The 23352-nt window shown below is 41.0% G+C and overlaps 1 protein-coding gene across 7 annotated transcripts; it reads right to left on the bottom strand.

The window, feature by feature from the left end:
* Positions 1-2434: 2434 nt before the first annotated feature.
* Positions 2435-22883, bottom strand: kdm4ab (lysine (K)-specific demethylase 4A, genome duplicate b). Of its 7 annotated transcripts, none has more exons than XM_085804248.1 (23): positions 22730-22883; positions 21473-21632; positions 21023-21198; positions 20765-20879; positions 20403-20596; positions 19041-19090; positions 18834-18937; positions 18615-18752; positions 18275-18501; positions 16941-17104; positions 16025-16704; positions 15455-15562; positions 15158-15275; positions 14802-14977; positions 14414-14630; positions 13068-13147; positions 11030-11085; positions 9463-9571; positions 6758-6949; positions 3676-3846; positions 3420-3539; positions 3020-3112; positions 2435-2911 (listed from the first exon to the last, which is right to left on the bottom strand). In XM_085804248.1, exons 2-23 carry the CDS (start codon positions 21608-21610, stop codon positions 2774-2776), a joined length of 3564 nt encoding a protein of 1187 aa, XP_085660374.1. In that variant the 5' UTR covers positions 21611-21632; positions 22730-22883; the 3' UTR covers positions 2435-2773. The 7 variants fall into 7 exon arrangements, with proteins under 7 accessions (XP_085660374.1, XP_085660375.1, XP_085660376.1 ...); XM_085804249.1 differs by having other exon boundaries at positions 15158-15272; XM_085804250.1 differs by having other exon boundaries at positions 16941-17101.
* Positions 22884-23352: the final 469 nt, after the last annotated feature.

The following is a 23352-nucleotide window of genomic DNA, read 5'->3' as shown; positions in this document are numbered from 1 at the left end:
CTATCTATCTATCTATCTATCTATCTATCTATCTATCTATCTATCTATCTATCTATCTATCTATCTATCTATCTATCCATCCATCCATCCATCCATCCATCCATCCATCCATCCATCCATCCATCCATCCATCCATCCATCCATCCATCCATCCAGACAGACAGACAGACAGACAGACAGACAGACAGACAGACAGACAGACAGACAACTTTATTTAATCCCTGAGGGGAAATTATTTATTATTATATTAATAAAGTATGTGAGGGTTAATAGTTGTTTATGCCTTATTGGAGACAGAGGGCAGAGGGTTGGTAAAAAAAAAAAAGAAAAGAAATCCTGAAACTATTTGTCAATAACAGTAAAGTTGATGTTTGCACAATACACACATGATAATAATTCACATTATTTTAATGTTTAGATTGAAAAAAAAGTCTGTGAAATTTGTAAGTTGTATGTTTTTAAAAGGTGAATGATTATTCTGCTCACCTCAGTGCACCATATAGATTTATATGATGATGAAATAAAAGAAATGGAAATGACTGGAAAGTGTGGGTTGTAATAGACATAATAATAATAATAGACATGCAGAATGTAAGTAGATGTGATTAGATATACCTGTATAGATACAAAGAGATGTTACTGACCAGCCATTATACTGTGAGGTTGGGGCTTCATGGATGTATTCTGATGGGATGGAGCTGAATATATATCTGTATTTGTGTTATTATGGCCTCAGTCATCTGTGATCTGATCTATTAGGCCTTCGAGCTCTAAAATACGACTCCTGTCAAAGCAGGAGTGAGAATCCGCTGTGTTGGAGTGAGAGTTGGGATGATGACTGTCTACATGGGCAATGTTCTGCTTTTCGGGAATGCAGCTTTTAAACTTTCAGATGATTGATGGCCAAAGCTGCAGCTGTTAACCTGTTTTTACAAGTTAACGACGGCTTAAGTATTGGTGTGCAAGAAGTTAATGGTCACATACCAGCACACACTAGAAAAGTATCAAGTTACTGTCTCAAATAAGCCTCAATGTTTCTTGTAAGATCAATAGTGGTCAAGTGGATCAAAAGTAATAAATCAACCACTGTCTTCACGGTGTGCAATAGAAAAAAGGTGTATGATGCGCGGGGGTATCAAGAACCAGGAGCAAAGCGTCTTATCAAATTCCAGCAGTGGACTCCACAAGACTCATCCTGCTTTGGCACAGCTGCAGACCCTCTGGCTGAGACATCCAACATCAGCAGCTCAGAAACACGAGAAAGGTTAGAACAAAAATGCAGATGAGACAACTCCAGTAGAAAACACTGCCTGAATCTCAGTGGTTTAATAAGCTCATTTTCGAAGTGTTGGCAAAAAGTGAGAAAGTGAATAGTACAAGGTTCTTTTCTTAGCTAAAACTTTACTCAAACAGTTGATGTTTACAAAGAGTATACAGATTTAATGTTGTCATGGACATAGGCCCTCTCTACACAAAAAAACTACTTCGGCGCAGGTACAGGGGATTCGCGACAGAAAATTTGCTCAAGTCTGAACATTATCCTCTTTGACGGCTTTTATTCATTTGGGATCACACTATAACCTGCTACAAGATTCATAACTAGAACTAGCTTTTATCAGAAACACACAAAATCTAAACTCTGTGGACTTCTTATGTCTAGAAAATGCGTTTTAAGTAAAAAAAAGTCTTGTGGCAGGAGGCTACAAGAAGTGCTTTTGCTTTAAGAGGGACTTAAACTTCAATAAATGAGAAGCGGGCCTAAAAATTTAAACAGGATGCCTGTAAACCTATCAATATAATAAATATAAATACATCTGAGGTTTTCTACAGCTTGTGAAAAGGACATGACAAAAATAGCTTTGTTGTCAAATGTAATGCATAAATAAAGTTTGATAATAACATTAATTACAATAGTAATAATAAACCTTAAGCTTTAGAAAAAACAAAATACACTTGGCCCTTTCAAATGTAAGGCTTGGGCCTCTAAAGCACATCTAGTTTTCTTCTATCTTCACAGTAGACGCACATTGTCACTCCTATGGGGAAAAAATGCATCAGAACCATGTAATGCAATTCATGAAGTAACCACTACAATCTCATGGCCCTGACATAATTTCTTTGGGGTTATAACCTCACAACGTTTTTGCGTAATCAATTTGAGTCACATTTTATTGTAGTTGAAAGCTGATTAGCTCAGAGTGAACACTTCTGCCTGAAACTTCATGGGAGAGAACAAAGACTCAAAGATCACACTTCCTCTAAAACCTCATGACCACGCACGGTAAAATCTTAGGATAAATTACTCTGAAAATAACTTGTCTGCAAGCCTAGATCAAAAGGTTGAAAAAACATCACAACTAGAAAACCGTCCTATGTAAAGTTGTGACACAGCTAATGTGGTGGTAAAGAAAAAGAAAACGTCTTGCCCCAGATAGATAGTCCAACCTTTTCCATATTTAATAATTCATTGATGGCTTCTTCCTGAGCAAAAGAAAAAACAAAATGAAACGGAAGAAGAAAACAATCTACAGAGTGTGATGGCCAATTGATAGATCTAAGAATATTTATTCAATGCACACAAGTCATTTTAAAGTCCCAGCCGTAGTTTATAAATATGTAGCCTGACAGGCCATGGAAGCGGAGCAGGAGCAGGAGGAGGATGGGGTCGTCCTTTGTATCAGCAGTAGCCAAAACCAGAGAAGACCTGGAGCTCTCTGTGGTGAGTTGATGGGGTGGAGAAGGAGTGGCGGGAAGCAGGAGAAGAAAACGGACGTTACTCCATGATGGTTCGGTAGATGACGGGCTCAATGTAGTCCTCCCTGTATCGAGAGTTGATGATCCGTTGCCTTTTGGAATTCTGTTTGACGTTGCTCTGGGAGAAGAGCTCGAAGCGCATGTCTGACGCCACCGACTGGGGAACAAACAACAGCAGGTTTAGAAATCAGTGCTTCACGATGCTACAGATCTCAAGTCATGGGTCACAACACTTTCTTAGCATAAAAAGTGGATATTAAGTTACCATTCGTGACTTGACTCGCTTGGGAAGATCCTCGTCCAAAGCGTAGATGTCTTCTCGCTTGACAGTGATTTGTGATCCATCCTCAAACTCCACCTGAATGTGCAGGAGCACAGCATTGCTTTACATATCTATTTTATTACACTGCAAATGTAACCACTAAAGCCATATGCTCCAGTTAAACAAATGAATTTTGACATCACACACACACTGAGGAGCAAGAATGTAGTTCTACATGAGTCATAATATACCAAAATTTAAGCACGCTCGGGTCAACCACATTTTGAGGTCAAGAGAAAAACCTCTGATGTGGCAGGATGAAGTAAGTGAGCCCTTCGGATGCGCTGTATGCACGTCAAGGCAAGTGAGTCATGAAAGAGAGACAGATACAGGGATGGTTTACCAGGTACATGGGGATGGAGTGTGATGCTACAAATTTGGCTCCATATATCAACCCATCAGTCCACCGCACTTGAACAGCTTCTCCTTCGGCCGGTGGACCATGATGGACGCAGTCACGGTTCTGGAAACACAAAGAGAGTGATGAACTCTGGTTGTGTGTCAAGATTAGGAAACCTTTTGTTTGTGTGTACATCCCTAAACATTGCAACAGTGGATAAATAAAATGTGTTAATGATATTGGAAGCAGCTTTATTAACCTCAATATCCTCAGGGAAGAGGTTGTCGCTGTAGGATCCGTCATCGAACACCACTTCATAGAAGGTGGCTGTGGTCAGTTCCACCACGTCGCTTTGGTAGTAGCGGCCGTTTTTGTATTTACAGATGACCTTCTGCCCCACTGCCAGCTCTCGCATGGACGCCTTGTTGCGCTAAGAAAAAGAAAACATGTGTTACAAACCCGATTCACACTGCATTACACCACAGTAAGGACAGGTCAGTGTTTGTCTGTAGTGGCCAAAATGATACTCAGTTAACATGTACACAAGAAATAATGCTGCTCTCTCTGTGCCTCATTGTACAAAATGCACTCGAGTGTCAAAACTGAGGAACTACTGGGACAAGTTCAGACTTGTTCTCAAAACCACAACAGCAGAAAGCTCATAATCAGCAGTCGGCGAACATGCATTTTCGTTGAGGCAAACCTCTTGACAGGAGTAAACAGATGTCTGTCTCTCCCAATTAGTGAATTACCAGAGGTGTGCATCAAAGGAAGACTCCCCGCGGCACTTTGAGAGCTATTAGTATGCTCCGAATCCAAGATAATACTGTAGTGAGTGCATAATTTCCTCTCATGAACTGAAAAATGTCTCATGTTTTCAAAATACCATTATGAGGGCATTCAAATAGCAATCGAATGGGAGGTGCCCTCAAAAAGAATAGGGTTTTTTATGCCAGACAAAATCAAGATAGGATAAACTTAGCTTCCCATAGTTTCCCATAACTAGGGCTGCCACAAACGATTATTTTGATAGTCGACTAGTCACCGACTATTTTTTTCGATTAGTCGACTAATCGGATCATACGTAAATTGAATGTAAAACATAAAGCTTATCGCACCAGCATGCAGCTGCTCTTATATTATATACCATCATTAGCTTTCAGCTTGAAGTGTTTAAGGTATATGCTAACTAAAAATAAAGACAATTAAGATGATAGTTCATTAAACTTTTAATGAAATATGCAGCTTTAACTGTACAGCTGAGTAAAATAAGGATAAGGCACTGGCCTAAACAACACCAAAATAAATACTTAAAGGTTTTTTGTCTTTCCTTCATTTGTCTCTGGCATTAAACATAGCTACATTTAAATAAAATGAGGTGGACACCTGAAACTAAGGAATTGTTCACAATAATAAAGTTTTGGTAGGCCTATCAATCAAATATAACTTGTGCTCATTGTAAATAATAGTCGTTCTGTTAAAAAAAATCGAATAGTTTATAAGACAATCGTCTTGTCTGAAAAAATGTAGGATTTGTTCCCTTTTTACTGTCACAGAAGGAGAAACATAGAAAGACTCCACCAGAAAGTTCTGTGTGAAACTGTCAAATGAAAACAAGTGAAACTGAGGTGCAGCTCAAACTCTGCAAGGTGCAGACTGTGATGAGAAGCTACCGGAAAATGTTGACGTAGATTTACGCCGGAGAGAAGACTTCCTCATTAAGACGAGCGCTCATTACGTGACCAGGACGCTGTGACCAGACGCGGTAACGTTCTAGTTCTCCAACACCGACTCTCAAAGTCCGCGGTTTTACTTTTAAATGACGAACGGCTGTTTTTCAGTCCGTGATTTAAAACGGTGGAGCGGCGGTACCGCTCCTAGTAGCGCTTCTCATTTAAAATGACAGAGAGAGAGAGAGAGAGAGAGAGGGAGAGGAGCGGCAGCGGCGGCGGCGGGGGCGGGCGGGGTGTTACACCGGTGCCGTTTGATGAGGGACAAGGCAGGTAGAGAGAGAAAAGAGAGAGAACACCTGTAAACTCACCTTGAGTGAGTGAGTGCACGTGTGTATGTGTGGTGGGCGGCTGCAGCGGTGGGTGCGTGTGTGGAAGGTGCCTCAGCAGTTTTGAGAGAAAAACAAAGTTTAAAAAAAAGAAAAGAAACGACGCATCGACTATTAAATTAGTTGTCGACGATTTTAATAGTCGACGTAGTCGTGACTAGTCGACTAATCGTGGCAGCCCTACCCATAACAAGCATTTCAGTTCTCAATAGAAAGTGTTTGTGGGGAAAATACCAGGGGCCTGTACTGCGAAGCAGGATTTGAGCTTAGCGAGGTAACTTCAGGGTTAACCCTGGGTTTTCCGTACTATAAAGGTAGTTCACTTCTTACCGGGATACATCTCCGCGGCAACTTATGCTGAACGGCTAACCTGGTCGGGAGCAGGTTCTGTTCCAGATTGAGATCACCTGACCCCCCCCCACACACACACACACACACACACAGGGGGGGTCGATATAGATAGATAGGCATAAAACGCATCTCTCTTAGAGATGTTCATCTAAAAACTAAAAATACGGGAGTCTGATCCTCTGACGATCAGCGCTCCAAGTTTTTTTTTTTTTTTACATGCAATATTCACACACCTAACTCTCTGCATCAAATACACACCACAAAATTAAATGTGAGCAACAGGCCAGTTTAGAGGAATATAATGTGATTCCTACAGAGCCATCAGCCATCATAATGACTGAGCAGTGATTTTATTTAATTTTAATCCCATGAACTCTAAGCATTGTCGCAGTCAGTAATTCTCTGTAGCACTTTCTGCACTTTGCTGTAGGCTAGCGACTGTGTTTCTTTCAGTTCTTCATGTTGCTGCAGAATGATTTTCTGCTCCTCGTTAGTGAAACACTCCGCTCTGCTGCTGCAGCTGCTGTCAGACCTGTCCATGTCTGTGATTGGTCAGATGCCGCTAACTCCGCCCTTTCATGTGAACGTGCTCTGGGAAACCCTGGGTTGATTTACCGAGTTGATAACCACCGTCGTGTGACCGCTTAGCGCGATCGCGATTGTCTAGTTAATTGAAGCCGGATAACAAAGATACCCTGAGTATGTTGAACCTGTTTCGTAGTATAGGCCCCTGAAGTCACTATGGTGCTGGATTTTCAGATTAACAACATAATCATAGCAAAGCAATGAGCTCAGACACAGAGTAACCAGTCAGTCTGTATGTATGGAAAATGTCAACAAAATGTAAAAATATTTCACAGAATAATGTACAGAAAAACTGTTTTGCACTTAATTCATTAGCAATGGCCCGACTGGGTTTCTATTCTGTTACCTCGGGTATGACGGGCGATCTGTGTCTGTGGCAGGTGATGTAGACTACAAACGGCCAGTCGTCTGGGTGCATGAGGATCCCAGCTGCCTGAGCGCAAGTTGGGTGAAACGCCGTAGAGCAGCGTCCATGGGAGCACTGAACACAGCAGCCCGTCACATCCCTTTTCATCCGTTTCCTGCAGTACACACACTTCTACCAGGGGCGACAAATACAAAAGGCATGGAGGGGTCAAGAGATAAGATTAGCAGGTTAAAGTAAAGGAAGTCCAGAGGAAGGAAAGGAGGAGAAAGGAAACAAGCCAAGAGGATGAGGATGAAGATCACAAAAAACAAGGTATCAAAGGGAGTTAAAACACTAGCAGAGCCAGACATGAACTAAAACAGATATTAGAAGGAAATTACCCTGCTTCCTATTTATTAACATGTGTTATATACACTCAATGAAGTTGGTCTATTGAGATATTCCACAGGGATAAGGATATAACAATGGATACAAGGCCAATGATTGTGACCTAAGCTCGGCATTGTTTATTCAAGTCATTACACAAGAGAAAACAAGTACATGCGCCGCCAGCCTTTCACACTGTTTATTGACAACAAGTTCCAAAGCAGTGTCACTATGAAGAAATGTGTGACTGTGTGAGAGTCACAGACAGACACCGTCAGAGCACAGCGCTGTTTGCCAAGAACACTGTCTGTGCACGAGTCACAAGAGCTTTGACGGATGCTTACAAAAATAGAAGTGACTAGTAATAGCATGAGAAAAAGTAGAATGACGCAATATCTAAATCAGTGTTTCCCACAAATTTTCAGGAAACTGTGGTGCAGTTCATTTGAACACATTAGTGCAATTTAGTGCATTTGTATATCATGTTATTACACGGCTCTATGGTCGGTTGTTATGGAGAAATAAACCCCTTCATGTTGTATGTTCCATACAACCTATCGGGGTTTATTTCTCCATAACAACCTCCGAACTATACATTATCCCTTACAGCGCGATGTGTCCATGTGCCCATGTGCCCGTGTTTGTGTGTGTGTGCACTAGCGTGTGAGTGTGGCGGGCCGCCACAGACTCATTAATTAATGGGAAACACTGGATGCGCTGGTTGATATGTTTTGTTTTTACCACGCACCAGGGGCCTGTTGTTCGAAAGTAGAATAAAGATAACCAGCATAAGTCCATCCTGGCTTAATTGGTTGTTTGAACGCCGAGCCAGGCTGAGGAGGCGCAGCTTTGTCAAGCCAGGTGTAACTAATTCTCTGGTCAGTAGACCACAGAGATTGATCACAGATTCACTGATGAGAGGACAGGTGTGGCTACTATCCTCCAATCAACAGCGGATCTTGACGTAAGGTGACACACCTTTTAAAAATAAAATTTTTTTTTTTAAATGCACCGCCGCTGTCGTAAAGCTCAGAGAGAGCGCGGTCGGACAACTGTGGACTGATTGAATGTGGAAGTAATCCAAAACTATAATCACAACTTTCCTTTCACAAATTAACAGTTGTGCACTTTGCCTTAATGATGAGCAGTGGAAGTTGATACATTGCACAAATCTCTTATCATCTAAAGTAGAGTTCATACAGCACAAATAAGTTGCCAAAAGTGTAACAGGTGAAAATTAATTAAATATAATAACATCATGCAGTCTGGTGCTTCAATAAGTTGCTGATAACAATGTTCAAATGAGGTGTATAAATCATTTAGAAGGTGCCTGCTCACACAATTTTATTCTTGTTTTCTTCCCTCAACCAATATTTAGGCCAATATATTTTGTAACATATTTTATAAAAATAAACATAAATCTATTGCTATTTTTGCTCCATTGCTTTTTATGAGAAGCCATGTAGTACTAGTGGTCATAGAAAATATCATAGATGGGTCACAGATAATAAAATAGTGAGTATTGACTGAAGAACAGTGTGCACAATTCTGTGCTAATGTGTTTTAAAGATTTCACAAACCATCAGACATATGTATGCCCTTCATCTGAAGAAGCAGGCAGCGCTGGCAGATGCAAAGATTCAGTGTGAGAAGCACATGAATAGGTCTAATTATGAAAAAAAGAAAAATAGCCTAATAAATATTGTAAATGTTTCATGTTTTTTAATTACTGTAAATGTATGTTGTTTGTTTAGAAATCAGGCTAATATGTAGGGTACATAAGAAATCAACGTGTTTCATACAGTTATTCCATGTTCTTCTCAGGGTGACTGCTGACTTGACAGATAAAGACAACAGAATCAACTTAGCCTGGCTGTTAGCCTGGTCTGGAGCAGGCTAGCTGCAGAAAATAAATCACCATAGTAACTTGACCAGGATAAAGGTATCCAGCTTTCGAACAACCGACTTGAGGCTAAATTCAGCCAGGATAACCAACATATCCCGGCTCAATCCCTTATCTAGGTTTCGAACAACAGGCCCCAGCACACCAAAAAAAATCAATTTGAGGCACTTCATCTTGATTCTGTGGCGCTGCGTCACACATTGGTCTACATATGGTAAACACTGAAACTGCTAGCCACAGTAACAAAGCAAATTGCTGCTAACTGCATTTTTAATTCAAGATTCTGGTAAAGGATCAACAGGAAAAACCTTCATGCCTGTGGCTGTAACACAGGTGTTTGCAGGTGTTTGGCAGCCTGTGAAATTGCTGCAATCATGTCAAAACACACACCAAGTGTAGCAGTCATAGTTCTTACCAGTCTGAACCGTGGCATTGGTATGGCAGAGAGGTCGACGGGGCTCCGCTCGGTGATGTTGACAAAGCGAGCCTCGAGCACGGTGATGGCACAGAGCACATGAACCCATCTGTGTGAAAGGCAAACATGAAGCACATTCAGGGCAAACAGTTCAATGTCGAGAGAGCACATTGTTTCTACAAGTGCTGGGGCACGTATTCGGCAAAGTGGTCACAGTGTTAATGCAACGTGTGCAGCCCTATCTACTGTCAGGACAAAATGTCATTGTGCACACATGAAGCATAAGAATCCATTACTTTCACAACCAGGTTGGAACAATTACTGACAGTTATTTAGGTAAAAAAAAAAAAAGTATCAATATAATTTTATATTAAGTAAATCAGTGGTCAGAAAATTGTGACAGAACTTCTTTTGAGAAAACTGCAAAAACTTCAGTATCACAGTTCCACCTATTGGACAATGGTAACAAAAACAACAGGGATTCAGTAGCGTTCACTGCTGGGGCCAGTAATAAATATTGGAAACAAGTAAATTCTACTGTATAGTTTACTACAGTCAAGCCTGTAGTGCATAGAATAGCATACCAACATAATGAATGAAAATACAAATTCTAAAAGTAGTAAGCAAATAAAACTAAATTGTGTCTCAAGAACTAATAATTAAATAAAAAATCTATGAAAAAATTAAAAGAGGTCACTGATACTGCCGGCCTCATTTCTTCAGGCAGCTTGTTCTATGGCTTCAGGGCTCTGACTGAGACTATGTTACCTCTTGTTTTCAGCCTTGGAAACCGATACTAGACCACTGCCCGAGGATCTCAGGCCAGTATGTCCTATCTTCAACAATAAAAAGGAAGCTACTATCTAGTACATTCACACTAGTAGGTCACGAGATAGTTGAATGAAAAAAATCGTACACATATTTTCTTTCTTTTTAAGCAAGGAAATTGAGTTGCTGTCCAGATATTTACGGACGCGACTGTTAAGTGTGACCAACAGCCATAGGTGTGTAAGAACTGCACGTATCCATGTGCACTATAATGTGCACGAGTGTGTACATGTTTGCATTTGAAAAGTGCATTTAGCTTGAGGGGTTGCATCCACCAGATGGATGTGAGCAGTAACAGACTGAAGAAACAGACAGACTTAATGCGGTCAGAGCAGAGTGAATGGTAGCCATGGGTAGCAATCTGCTGTGCACCAACCAGACAGATAATATGCACCGGCTGCTTTGTAAACACCATAAATCCATGTCAAATACGATCTCCTGCCATTACATTCATAAGTTTATGGGCATGATGATGATTTAATTAAAAAAGGAACAGAATCCTATTTTCTTAGAAAATGTAAATGTGGAAAAGGGTAACATCTTTCAAGCTGAATGGAGGTTTTCCTACAGTCCACTTAAGATCCAATGACCATAAAGACCACATAATAGCCTTGAAATGCCCAAGAGAACAGTACATCTTCAGTTGTTCCCCCATGCTGCATTAGTGAAAGGAAATAAATAAATAAATAAAAACATTCTCCTCTACAGTGGCAGCACTTGTGTCTGCTGTTGTACTCACTTGTCATTGTTGGCTCTCTGCAGAGCGCCGCCTCTCAGGGAACACAGACAGCAGTCCTACAGGAGAGAGCACACAACAGTGTCAGTTATTGTGTCCAACAATACCCCAACTATATCTTATAGCATCTAAATCTCATGTTTGTTGATTATACAAGGCTTTGATGTACATCAACAGCTAAAACTGACAAAAACAGAGTAAGTAAACCACTGAGTGGCACTCTCACAACCATAAATACACAACCACCAACAGGTTCAGTAAGAGGAAGATGTGCAGTCGTTGTCTGACAGCAGCTTTGAACTGGCATAGCTGTTCCTGTCTAATGCCTTTCTCCACTGGCATTAAACAAAACACTTACAGGAGGACAGGACACACTTTAAAGACCGCTGACTGACTGAGTATATCCTGGGAAAGCAAGAACTGGTTACAGTTTGCCCAATTCCTCACTCATGCCTGTGAGTCTTATCAATTCCCATTATCAATGTTGCCATGTTTTCATAGGCAGACTGCCCTGCTCTCTCATTACCCAACAGCCCCATGGACCAAATTAAATTGTTTCTGCTTTCCAGCAGAAACATCTTTGGGCATCAGTCCACACAGTTTACAACTGATTTTAAACAGTCAGTCAGGGTTTAACTCTAAATTCATGCAAGATGGAAAAGCAATGTAGTGCAGTGTAGGATTGAGTTTACTGTCTCAGTAAATGATATGCAGCAGGTTTTCAGCCAAGCTGTAGCACTAATAGTATTTTATATTCAAAGTTGTATAAAATTAATTTTGGTGGTTTCAGTTTGGATGAACCCGATGCAGCTAATAAATCAATAATAAAGATACAGCTTACAGTATTGTATCTCTGTAGATGTCCTCAAAAAACAGATACCAAATAGTCACAATGTACAATCACACTGAAGACAGGAGCAGTGTTGAGGCATCACAGTGAACTACACAGTGGCACATTGCCCACTAGTGGTGAGGTGTTTGTGTCAATATTGGGCCACATTCCCAGAATATGTTCTCTATTGTTCTGAGCAGTAAGGAATGCTGAAAACAAAGGAAATATACAGATTCATTCACACAAACTAAGTTGGGGGGAAAAATTCCCCAAACAATAACACACGAATGAAGGGAACACTCTCACAGCCTTAGAACAAAGGAAATGATCCCATAGAGAGCCCAGTTTATTTAAGTGTGACAAAAGGAGAGCTGCTGCTCTAACTGTCAACAGGCTGGCTTTGCGGTGCCAGTGAGGTGCATGGTAGTTTAGATTGTGCTTTCAGTAGTGCACATCAAAGTCCAATTTTTTGTGATGATTTGATGCAGTGTTTCTTCTACATTCATTTACGAGTGGCAGGCCGCCATTCCTAAATCCTAGCCGCCTCTCCTTCAAATTTCTTTCTTTAAAAGATTTTTTTTTTTTTATTGTCGCAAACACACCACAGCCGCATGTCTCCACCTTCACAGCAGAGTCCTGCACTGGGTTGGGTACTCGTGAGTAGGTAAACTACAGATAACCATCTTGCTCAGTATCTAACCTCGTCTGCACTTCGATGAGGGACCACAGCGTGTTTGTCCACACAGTGACAGAATAACAACAGTCTCAGTACAGATCAGTGGTCGCTGTTGCCACACTGAAGATGTCATCATGATACCCACAGGAGCACCATGATCTCAGCTGCAGCAACATAAGTATGTTCTACACACTGGTCACAGTTACCGTCAACTATTGCCACGACCGCTGCGTGTTTTTTTTTTAGTTTCTAGCCCAATTTTGTCGAACTAGAAAACAAACAGCTGCAGGCATGGTGCATGTAAGGTCAGTGCACTCACTTTCAGTTTTGACTGAAAATCTATCAATAAAACATCTCTGGTTTTTACAACCACTTTCTCTTGCTTACACTTCATGATGTGTGAGGCTGCTACTGCTCTCTCACCACCACTGCTGCATCAGTGAGGTCTGTTAACATGATGATGAGCAGTGAAGATGATCCGTCTCACAGAAATGACTATCTGCTATATAGGTGCCCAGGCCCAAATGACTGACCTCGGTGACTGCATCAGCCTCACAGCGGGCACACAGCCAGTCGTCCAGGTCTGCTCCCTCGTCTGACACACCATAGCAACCTGAACAGGAACAGAAAACGTGTCACACATTCACTTCCCCAATGCTTCATGTGTGATTGAATAAAAAGTTACGGATTCTTTTTTTCCTTGCCTGTACCCTGTGTTGTCAGCACTCATACCTTTTGTTATTTACTGAGAAGAGAACTTTAATTCATGAATATTTAACCTCAAATTATTTGTAATCTGAGGTCAAAACATTGTAAGACATGCCCCGAGAATATAAAGGGGCTCTTGCCATGAGAGAGCAGTGTGCTGGGATGGACCAGTGGGTGTTTGTGTACCGCTGGATTTGACCGTCTCAGATTAAAGCAGAAGTAAGCGATATTTTTGTAGTTATATCTTCCGACAGCAATCATTTACATAGAGTGTCTGGACCGAAACACGGGTCTCTCAGTCACTCTGCTCTGAGCCGAAGAGAAAACTTTTCTCGTATCCTACAAGTTTTATCCAATGAGGAGAGAGAACGGCATGAAGGGCTGTGTGTGCAGCCAAGGGATGCGCCTGAATGTGGTGACGTAGGGACGAGGACCAATAGATCCATGACGAGGGCGGGGGCTGCTAACTCCATCGGCTGACAAGACGTTATGGTGCGTTCAAGGCAACCCGTAACTCGTGTTTTTCCGACCTATTAAGTCGTACCAGTTCGATCTGGTACGAGTTCACGGCATGGTTCACGGGTCAGAAGTTACGAGTGGCCATTATAGTGCACTTTCAAAGGTAAAACAGGTCGGAAAAACACGAGTGGGTTGCCTGGAACGCTACAAAGTCGTAAGTTGTGACTTGAAGCTGTAATTTACAGTTTCAAAAGCCTGCCTGGAACGCAGCATTAGCCAAAACGACCGGATCGCTTACTTCTGCTTTAAATTGAATGGAACTAAACAGATTCGACTATAAAACGACCAGGCCACGGAAGGATCACATGAGAATAAGACATTCTAGGAAAATACTGTTAAAATTAAACCGATACAATGAGAACATATTCCAAATAAGACTCTTATGCACACTTCAAACAATTCATTTCAACAGCCTGTGTGTGCGAGACTCTTAGCAGTGCTGTCTGAATCATTTAATGCTTTGCAGGTGTGTCTGTGTACTCATCCATAATGCAGTGAAGGCCTTTGCTGATGGCCATTTGTGTGAGTGGTGCTTTCTGAAGAATAACAAACGACCTGAGTGTACTGTATGTGGGATATACTTCATTTTACACCATGCATTGTTTATCAGCTACTTGACAGTTAAGTAAAAAAAAAAAAGGGGGGGCCTTACTCGTGTGTACACGGACGGAGCACTGAGCACAGCTGATGAGCCGACTAGTCCCATCCTCTGCTACGCTGGGGTTAGACAGCTGTCCCTCTTCGCCATCGTTCCCCGGTTTGCAAGTTTGGGTGTTGAAACACATTTCTGGGATGAGTGGCTTGGACCACTGGTAGCCCCCTGGCCGGTTCACCAACATCACATCGGAGCTGCCATCACTGGACTCGGACTTGCGGTGGAAAGAGAAAATCCAGAGGCTTCTTAATACATTATTTCATTCATTCATTAATTCCATGCTTTTTATTATTTGCTGATAAGTCTGGGTCAAAGGTCAATTGACATAAATGCCTGTATATTGATAAACTAGATTGTAAAAACATAAAATGCTTGTAGTTCTCACTTGGTGGTAAGTGTGGAACATCAGGCAGATGGAGCAGTAGGGGGCCTGCTGACCCATGCTCTTGTTGTACTCTCTCTCTGCCTCAGGGTTGTATGGTCGACACTGCCATAGCTGGGTTAGCGGCTTTGCCCACTCCTCTTTCTCCTCTTGTTCAATCTCCATGTCCATATACACATCTACAGAGATGCACAGAGGCAAAGTTGCAAGAAAAATATTGTGTAGTGTAAACCGTGCTAGGACTTGACATTGTAAACTTCAAGATGCTTGGGAATGTGCCACTCAAATGCTACCATTACATTAAAAAGGAACACAAATGTGGCATCTACACTGATAACAGTCAACAAGGTTGTGTTTACCATCGTCACTGTGCACCTCTCTGATGAGAGGATGGTGGCGAGGCAGCTTACGTAGCTCCTCCTGCTGCTGCTGCTTCTTCGCCACTGACTTGCAGTACGACTGTTCTTCTGCCACCTGCTGGACCAACCAGTGTATAGCAAGACAACACTTCAAAACAAGAATTACACCTGAACTGCCATGATGTTTCTCTGTTTTGAGGCTTATTGGGAGCTCTGCACTGGCATGCATATGTTGTCTGGTAAACACTCGGTTCAGTTATTGCTGTGAGAAGTCAATCACAGCTATTAGCTACTTACATGATGATTCTGAGCGATCACCTTCGTCTCATTGTGATTTGGTTTCGTGACAGGAATGGTGTCTTTCAGGATGACAATGCCACTATCCACAAGGGGACATTGGTTGCTCTGTAGTTTGAAGAGCATGAACAACATCGAAAGTTCATGACACATTTTAGAATAATGTCGGATTAATCTGTCACCAGCAGAGAAATCATCGAGAATTGTTTTGTGAGTAAGAGTTAGTAATGATGCTGAGCTCAGAGAGATTAGTAAACCAACACATGCAAGGAGAATACACCAGTACAGAGCCACCAAAAAGTCTTAGTCCCCACGTACACATCTGTACTACATAGACACCTGTTAACAGATGTTTAAGCTTGACTGAAATGACGACGCATGCACCACACACAATTATCTGAGTTAAAGCATGCATGTGCCACTGATAATGATGAAATTATAACAGAATTATAAGAAGGGAATCAAACCAGGCACAGTTAAAATCAGGGACAGTAAAAACTAGGGAGAAAAAAAGCACGTTTTGAGGTCACATTTAGAAAATTCATAGACAAAGAAAAAAAAGACACTGACCTTTCGCTTGTTGTTTTTGGGAGATTCAATCTCTGTTTGACTCGACTCTTTAGGTTCTGTTTGAGTCTCTAATGACACAGACGTGCTGGTTTCCTCAACTTCAGGTTTCTCTTCTTCAGTTTGAGCTGCCAAAGATGTTGATATTACAGGTTTGTCTTCCTCTTGGTACGGCTCCGAAGGACTCTGTGCTTCCGATTCCTTCTGTGCTACTTTGGTTAGAACGACTTTAGTTTCTGGCTGCGGCTCTGCTCTTTCACATCTCTGTGCCTGAGATGAAGACTTAACCTGTGTGTGAGACTGTGTAAAGGTTTTGTGCTGGAGATGACGGGGTTGATGCTCTCTGGCGTAGCTGTGCACCTGGAGCTGTGTGTGAGGTTGTCGCTGCCGTTCCAGAGTGTAGCTGTGCACCTGGAGAGTGTCTTTTGGACTTAGAGTCCTGTGGAAGAGCAGACTGGCTACCCCCATTTTGCGGGCAGGCTGGGTCGACGTTTCTGTCCACGTAGGTGCCACAGATACCGACAGATGTCCGTTTCTGCCCTGGGACTGGGATGAAATTGCAGGTGCACGAGTCTTGGTATAATGAGGGGGGCGGCCTCCATCACTGTGGCTTTGGGTCAAACCCCGGTGAAAAGGATCCATTAAAGTGAGCTTGGTCGGTGTGACAACCAGTTTTGGTGGGCCTGTAATATAAATTCAAAGTCTGTCAAGAAGTGAAGGTTAAAAAAACAAAAACAAAACAAAAACATTCCACTTCATTTTTCTTCAACATAAAACCCAACTGTGTCTGAAAGTTCATATGCAGGGAACACACAGTCCAAACAGTACATGTAGTGTGTTGTAGTAAATGGTTATTTTGGACAGAGCCTTTATATTGTTATCACCCTATAGGAAACTAGTAATACACAAGTAATTGTACCTTTATTCCTCTTGCCATCTTGTGACATAGTACGTGGAGGTATAAGGCTTAACCGGGGACGCTTCCCATACTGCTCCTCTTCCTCATCTTCATCCTTGGGAAAAACCTCTTCAGGCAACTCCAGACACACCCTGTGTCTCTTGGTCTCTATCCTCTGTGTACTGCTGAGGGTTGACCAAATAAAAACATGGGACAGTTTATTGGAAACAGCTGAGAGCACCTTGGTCTTGTCCTTTTGATTTTCATAACCAGAGACTGTATACTCATTCAAAGGTATAGTAGGTTACACCCTTAAATAAAAATACATGTTTTGTTGCCTTGGCATGTAATATCTATGAAAGCACAAAATAAAAACAATAAAAGCATAAGTTGGAGATTGATAATAAATACTGGTTAAAAATAAAATTGATTATGCATCTTACTAAAACTTGAGTTAAGTTGAAAACAGAAATAAAAAAATCGTACAAAATAAATTCAGAAAACAAATTCCCATCAGCTGCAATCCCAGAAGAGAGCCAGAGCATCTCAAATGACTTACTGAAACAAACAATATGAATATCACACTATATATATATTCCATGGAGTTTTTCCTCAGTCGATGTGAGGGTCTAAGGGCAGAGGATGTTCTCATGATGCTATGTGAAGCCCTTTGAGACAAACTGTTTGTAAAAACGGGCTATACAAATAAAATTGCCTTGCCTTGCCTATGACTGGCCAGCTGTGAAGTGGTGATATGGTACAGGGGGTTTTAACTTCTTCCTAGCGCTCTTTTTTAATTTGTACACATCTCAATGTGGCACTTGTAAAACCAAATTCAGCACTCTGAATGTCTTTTTTCTTAAGTGACTGTCTGAAAATGTGCACCATTATCCCCACATTTAAACAATACTGGCTCTTCACCCTCTCAGAGAAGAAGGTTCCTAAAAATTTTGCATTTGCATACCCAAGTGGTACTTCGAGCTATTAATAAACAGTTACTAGTTTTGTTGAGGGTAATTAGCACAGATGTCACAAAGAAGTGAAATAATCCTGCTTCATTAAGAACTACACAAACAGAGAAATAAAATCATCTGAGAAAAACATTAAAACTTGATGAACAATTAACAATTGACAGATTCAAGCTTGACAATGGAGCCCTCAAATTCTTGCAGGTGTCTCTAGTCCAATGACGCTACAAGACTTTCCATGGCTGACATATCTGCAGGTATCCCCAATAGGAAGAGCAAAATAACCAGAAGCACTGCCTCTCACTATACATGTACTACATTTGACTATATAAACTATTCAAAACAGCTTATATGATAGGGCACTCCATCCTGCAGTAAATAACTCACCTCTTCCGCTCTCCGTCCTCCCCACAGCTCTCCACAGAGCTACTGTTACTGTTGCTTGTGATGTCATTGAAAGAGTCTCCCAGGAACTCCTTAGCCTCTGGGGTGGGCCGTGAGTGGTTGATGGGCAGCACATCTTTCCCTTTGAGCCACTGTTCATAGCGATCAGGCTGGAATTTCTTCACAAATACGTCCATGGAAATCTTCACCATGTCCTTCCGGCATGAGCACTATAGGCGATAAAAACAAAAAGGTTTTAATTCAACTTTTTAAATATTGATTATATATATAGTTTCAATTCTCAAGTTTAAGTGTGTGTTTTTTTTATTATGATCTTCCTCACCAAAACTGCTTGCTTGCCGTATTCAATCCATCTCTCTGTCGCAAAGTTGGTGGACTCAGCACAGTTAAAGCCGTGGTTGAAACCAGCATGATATGCGTAGGGGAACGTTACCATGAACTCACCAGCCTCCTGAGTAATCTTAGCAAGAATTTAAAAAATAATAATTAGTGACTGATGTTTAAACACTTCACTTGTAATAAAGAGATACTCTTCACTTACCTTTTCAAATGGAATGCCATATTTCTTTAGGATAGAGGGAGAGATGAGAGTCATCTTGTGCCTCAAAAAGGCCTCACAATTTTGGGAACTGCCAGGAAAGAACCCTAGAAGAATAAATAAACAGATGTTAATAACTTGTAGGTTATAATAACATAGCTTTATAATAAAATTAAAAAATCTACAGAAATTATTCTACTGCTTTTGTACCTTTAGCCAGACGCTCCAATCTTTTCCCATGCTCCGGGGGAACACAGTACCTGCAGACAGTCAAATGACTCTTCTCAGACACAGTGAACAACTAGCTGTTATTCTTTTCAGCCAGTCATTAGCCACATCATAGATAAAACACAACAGACAGTAGCCACATATCTTGAGTGTTTATAAACAGTTAAATACTGTTTAATGGACGGATGTTAAGCATATAGTTTTACCATAGCGCCTGCATGGCCAGTTATATGATGGCATGTTATATAAGAGTATGAAATGATGTACAGTGTCCTAGAGGCCTGAAGGATTTTTCATCAACATTGGGAGTGGCATTTGACAGTTTAGGGAAGTTCAGACTGATGACAACCGGGGTGTGGTACAGATTACACCAGACATTTTACAAGAGTATCTGTGGAGCACTACTTTAGTCTAGAGAACTTTAGACCTTCCCCTTACTTTTGAACAAAATGAATGTTTAGAAAGAGTCTGTTCAGAATAAAATATAAAGATCCATCTAACAAGCAACAGAACCTATTAACATTCTGATATCTCATCATATCAGAAGCAACTTTTTGACCTGTCTCAGCAACAAATTCTCACAAGAGCTCACAGCAGGTCTCTCTGCTCTTTGTTGGTTGTGGTTTCACTGCTGCAGGGCTGCAGATGTCACTTTCCGACCACAGAAGTTCAGAGAGACTTGCATGTAAAAATAAAACCTGAACATTTCTTTGCTGAATAAAACTATTAGCAATTTAACTGTTTTGGGGGGAAAACTGTTCTATTATACTGATATGATCTTGCAATTGAGCCAATAAAAAGCAGCAAGATTGGGTGCAGATTAACACTGTATCTAGTCTTGTACATTGTTGTTGTGTCTTCACATAAACAAGAAATCACACCCACCTAGGAGATGGAAAGTGTATTTCATATCAGGGCACTGCATGTGTGGTCTCTGACTGAGGTCTCCTACTGCTCTAAATTGTGTTACTAGTGTTGTCCCTTTCATGCAACTCACTTTGGATAAGAGTTTCTGCCAAATTAGTAAATGTTAAGTCTAAATGTAAATGTAAACCAAAGCCTCTGGAATAGGATGTGTGCCTCACAGATGTAGCATCACTGACACAAAACAAAAGGTCTGCTATTTAGGTGACAAATGGTCTTTAGTTATGTAAATGACAAGAAGACAAACTTTTAGTATTGACCTGTGCAGACATCCTTTACTGCAATATAGGTTTAAAGCAGATGGGAGAAATCAATTTCATAATATTTATATATGAGTGTTATGCAGTTATGCAAAAATGTGTATGAATTAAAAGCTTTACTTATATGTTTGATGAAGAAAAACACATGTTGCATCCTTACCATGATTTGGGCTCTCCAAAGTGCAAGTAGTTGATACTGTAGAGGTCCATGTCCTCCGTGTGCCAAGCGAAGGTGGTCTTCCACATGCCGAAATACAAGTAGGGTGTATTCACACCCTCAATAGTGATGCCACTTTCACGCTCAACGGTATCCAAAATGGTGTCCAGGCGGCAGATGTTCCACTCTTTAATGTCCTGCAGGAGCGCAGACAATACATGAAACCATTACATACAGCAGTATGATTGGTAATGTTATCAGTATCCTGTTTGGATACTGATTGTCCACAGATGCACAGTCAGCAATAATAAAGACCACTACTGACGGATATTTGAGACAGCAACAACTTCCAAATGTCAACTTACATGGTCATAAAGCGTTCCATTGACATCGGCTCCATATATAGGAGGGTTAAACGTCACATTTTTCCAGTACTTCCTCTCCAGCTCCTCAAAGTCATCATAACGTGGACTACAGAATCTAGAAAAAAGGTATTGACAACAGTTAATTAGATCCTATACGAAATTAACTTTTAGTATTGTCATTGATTGTATTCATCAGCAGATAATACAGATTTTCTAATACACAGATGGTTTAAATGTCTTTGATTTTGCACTTCTTACTTGTCACTGTTGGCAATCTTGCGAAACTCTTTGACAGTCATTGCCTTTTTCTGGATGTTATATTGTGTAAAAAGGCCAGACTGGCCCGTCACCACCTGCTGGATTGGTGCAGGAATCACCAATTCATCTATGTCGTCATACGATCCTCTAGGCTTCCATTCCTTTGGTGGGACAATCTTGAAGAGGTAAAGTGAACAGTGAATTACTGTTTTCTTAATACTATTTGTTAGTGACATCACATTGACACATTTATGAGCAAAGCTTAAGAGGGTGTATTGTACACATGTTTGCAACATACAGCAAACTAAACAAATAAGATGATGAATAGCTTTGTGATTTCAGAGAGTAGGCCAGTCATTGATATATTCAACTCATATTTACATATAATTTCATTCCCACAGGTAAATACAATCACTACAAAGGCTGTGACTGCACTGTATCAGTACTTACTTTAGCCAGGCCAGCTTTGTGTGCACCCTGGGACTCCATATATGCAATGTAGCGGCTGAAGTTTTTAAACTGCTCAGCAGAGGGGTAAAAAGTCATGATCCCCTTGGAACCATTTTGGGAAACCACATCTGACGCCATCCTAAAAACTCAGTGGCAGCGCCTGCACAATGTAAATGGGGAAAAATTGTGGTTTTATTACATGGTATTTGATTTTGTATGGTTATAAATAAACTACTGCATGACTCATTTTTTCTGGATCAAATGTTATGGCCTAGAGGCTTTATTAATTACCTGCCAAAGAAATCAACACCTCTATATTAAAATAAATCTAAATGATGTGTTGTAGTGATTAGCTGTAATATGATCACAAGGATATTTCAGAACATTATTTTTCATGATTGATGTGTTAGGCTTATGTTTAAATAACAATTCTGACATTACAGATGTAATCCTACTATCTTTTGCTTTACATCAATATGCAACAGCGATGTACGCTATATAATCACACATGTTACGAGTGTGTATCATCGTTGTGGCGGGGAACAGGGCTGGTCTGGACGGGGCTGGGAAAAAGCTTTGGCCGCCCCTGATTGGTTAAACCCGCGTCTCTTTAATTCGGCCCTACTGTTGAAGCCCAGGTAGTTAGCAGTAGCTTCAATGGAACATAGCATAGCATTAGCTAATATAGATAGCAAAGCACTGGTACCGATATCCTGCTCGGCCTGGGCCACCAACATGACACTGCAAATGAACGTACAAATGACCACTGATGATGAACACTGTCACCGTCTTTCGTTGGTGTCTCAAAGGAAAGAGCAACAATTACAAGACAGTTGACGTTAGCTAGCTAGTTCATGCTAACACCGTGATGGGATGCGACTATATCCTGCATCACAGTATCCACCATGGCTAGGTTGCATCCTTTCCAGTTTAATTTTTGTAGTGAGCCCTCAGCAAACTTAGACTAAAACAGCACCGATTGTATGGTCGCAAGACTTTTTAAGTATTAAAATCACAGCTACCTTATTCCTGAAAACGCCACCCAACAAGTGCTGAGTTTGACAGATGATACGAAAACTGAAACTATCATTCGCCAAGTCAATGATGCCTGTTCCAGGAAATAGACGGCAGCCGACCCCTTCCACCGACATTAGCCACAGACGGTTCCGGCTAAGTTTAGCCACCAGACTAGCCTTGTGAGTTGGGGAGCTAACACTGAGGGACGGCCGTTAGATAACTCGATATGCTGATACTTACCACCTGCTCTCTGTTAATCCAGAAGTTGTCCTCGGCTTTCCAGATACTTGGAGATCAATAGAAACGGTAAACGAGAACAGAAAAGAAAGAAGACAGCTTGGAAACTAAGCCCCCTGTGAGTAGATCACTATCCTCCATTACCACTTCTACGCATGCACACGCACCTCGGATTTTGTTTACCACCACACGCATGGGACACGCTCAGCCAATCAGAGGGCGGCCCTGGTGGCTCATTAACTTAAATTTAGTTTTTTATAATGAATGTTAATAACTTGAGGAACCACACTACTACTGTATTGTCCAGATTCGTATTTTAAGTGATATAGAGGATATGGCGGTTTTCCAATGTAACAGAAATTATTATATAATAAATGTCTCATCTCAGTCATTGTTAAATGACCCAAAGGACATCTGTTTCATACTTAAGTTTAGAGAAATACATAGCCTATTATGTGAGCATAGGGATTAACTCTTGTGCTGATAGGCTAATACATTTGATTAGAAATGGTTACAAAATTTAATATAATAAGTTTCCAGGTATAGTAGTCCTTGTGTAAATATCTGAACAAATAATCTGGTCAAACAATTTTTTTCCTCTATATTGCCTATAATTTTTGTTTGAT

The sequence above is a fragment of the Trachurus japonicus genome, chromosome 17, assembly GCF_045865225.1.
Source record: "Trachurus japonicus isolate A0001 chromosome 17, Traja_1.0".
Lineage (NCBI taxonomy): Eukaryota > Metazoa > Chordata > Actinopteri > Carangiformes > Carangidae > Trachurus > Trachurus japonicus.
The sequence above is the reverse complement of the archived record's forward strand: the minus strand, read 5'-3'. Positions and strand labels throughout refer to the sequence as shown.